The 2,346-nt window shown below is 51.0% G+C and overlaps 1 protein-coding gene across 1 annotated transcript in view; it reads right to left on the reverse strand.

Annotated features, from left to right (window-relative positions):
* The window catches only part of CAMTA2 (calmodulin binding transcription activator 2), an 87,849-nt gene that overhangs the window by 26,989 nt on the left and 58,514 nt on the right, over window positions 1-2,346 (reverse strand). The window contains exons 13-14 of the mRNA XM_018572585.1: window positions 279-460; window positions 117-195 (exon numbers count right to left, since the gene is read on the reverse strand). Of these exons, the coding sequence (XP_018428087.1) occupies window positions 117-195; window positions 279-460 (261 nt within the window). The remainder of the gene's footprint in view (window positions 1-116; window positions 196-278; window positions 461-2,346) is intronic.

The raw sequence follows: 2,346 nt of genomic DNA on the forward strand, positions 1-2,346 counted from the left end.
GGGGGGCATGAGGCATTTCTGCACAAATGCTTTGGTAGGTAAAGCGATTCTTAGACGTTGTAGCCGTCCGGTTGGAGTCTGAACTTTGGAAGAAGTAAAACAATTAAAATTCTCACCAGAGGAGTGCATGAGAAGTGATCGACGTTCAGAGGATCCACCTCCAACTCCACCACCAAACTCTGAGAATGGATGCTCCTATAAACAGATGAACATACAAAATATTTATATTGCTTACATTTGCCTTCTGTCTTATCATCTCAACACCATAAATGACTGACCTCCACTGTATGAGAGTCTCGATGAGCCTGGCGTAGCCCTGGGCGGCAGCCAGATGGAGCAGGGTCATCCCCCGGAAGCTCATCTCATGGGCCAGAAGGTCCGACGTCACCCAGCAGGTCTGTGACATCATTTTTTCACAAACGGCGACCAGCCTGGCCTCGAAGGAGTCTGAAGATGACATCTAAAGGATGAAAGGAAAAAATAGAGGTTACCCACAAATGTCCCAATTTCACTAACCGCTATGCTGTCCACTGGGCCAACTAAGCACAATGGGATGTCATGTGAACAGAAGCCGGCACTGGCCCAATATAGTATGAAGCCATTTCTGGACTATCTGGTCTCTCCTGCCAACGTTTCTGAACACCAGGAGGTTGGGGTCCACATTGGGCTGTGTACACACTGAGCAAGGATTGAGGCAGCCGGCAACTAACGTGCATGAAGAAGAGGCTTATGAGGAGCTTCTGCCTTCCTGTGCCCGGGAAGAGGGATTAAGATCTCATTCCGCATTCAAAGCCGACTATAAGAAAAAGTCAGCCACATACAGATTTTGGGCTGGTGACGTCATCAGAACCTTTACTCACCAAGAAAAAGTATTCTCTGAATTCTTGGGTCTGCACACCTCATTATGAGGGGCCCCCACCATCCCTGTGCTGAGTTCCCGCGTCTCTACACCGGCTGTGCCCATTATGAGGGGCCCCCACCATCCCTGTGCTGAGTTCCCGGGTCTGTACACCCGCTGTGCCCATTATGAGGAGCTCCCACCATCCCTGTGCTGAGTTCCCGGGTCTGTACACCCGCTGTGCCCATTATGAGGAGCTCCTTGTTCACATATTTAACACAACCCTGACCACAGACTTGCAGTGTAGACCAGTAGTTCGTAGTTGGACCCCCGTCTGCAGCATGCACGCTGGAAGCCCCAGTGCCCCATACTGGAGTGCCCCATACTGGAGTGCCCCATACTGGAGTGCCCCATACTGGAGTGCCCCATACTGGAGTGCCCCGGGGATACAAGGAACTGGAGGTTTAACTCTCCAGCAAACACTGAAAATGAATTTTGGGCAGACTGACCCTTCAAGGTGTCCGTGGCTTAATCCTATGTGTACATGACCGTCACCATCGACATGAAGGCGATACAAAAGCCACAAAGCTGGCCCTGGCACAGCGAACAGACGGTGTGGAAAATATTGTCTGTAACTTAAGAAGCGTATAATCCACTTAGTAAATCTTGCATGACGTCTAATGGAAACTTCAACAGACGACATTCCACCCCCCCGCCCCTGCGCAACTGGGATCCAAACGGGTTCCACGGAGAGCTCTGCAGAGGGACTTGTACATATGATTGACAGGCAGCTCCATGTGCTATCAGCGCCGTGCTTCCTAATGTCATTCCATTACATTCATTATGGAGCTACAGACCCGGTCGCTGGTTTGATGCAAATAATGGCCAAAATGAGGTTTATTTAAAGTGTACGTAAAAGTTACTTGTTGTTAGTTTTGATGATATCTGGGAAGGGTTACACCAGGTAAAGGCAAACTAAGGCATGTGTGCCGGGGCCGGCATGCAGCATCAATTTGGAAGATCCTCCCGCGGCATGGGTGCAGACTCAGACTGGAGGGTCCTCTGGTGGGTCCCTGCTCCCTACAAATATAGCATTGCTCCCTAGGCTGTCACTTACACAGCATGGTCTCTCTGCGCCCGCCGCCCACCCACCTCCTAACCTTCCATAGAGACCCGTCTGACTTTGCTGATGAGAAGTTTCATGGACCGTCATTGGCCCACCTGTGGCTGCAGACTTTGTTGTATAAAGAATCCGATCTGCCTAGGTGTAGGAATTGGGGTGATCTGAGGGGTGAAGGTGCAGGAATTGGGGTGATCTGAGGGGTGAAGGTGCAGGAATTGGGGTGATCTGAGGTGTGATGGTGTAGGAATTGGGGTGATCTGAGGGGTGAAGGAATTGGGGTGATCTGAGGGGTGAAGGTGCAGGAATTGGGGTGTTCTGAGGGGTGAAGGTGCAGGAATTGGGGTGATCTGAGGGGTGAAGGTGCAGGAATTGGGGTGATCTGAGG

Source organism: Nanorana parkeri, unplaced genomic scaffold (genome assembly GCF_000935625.1).
Source record: "Nanorana parkeri isolate BGI_ZX_2015 unplaced genomic scaffold, ASM93562v1 scaffold2079, whole genome shotgun sequence".
Taxonomy (NCBI): Eukaryota; Metazoa; Chordata; class Amphibia; order Anura; family Dicroglossidae; genus Nanorana; species Nanorana parkeri.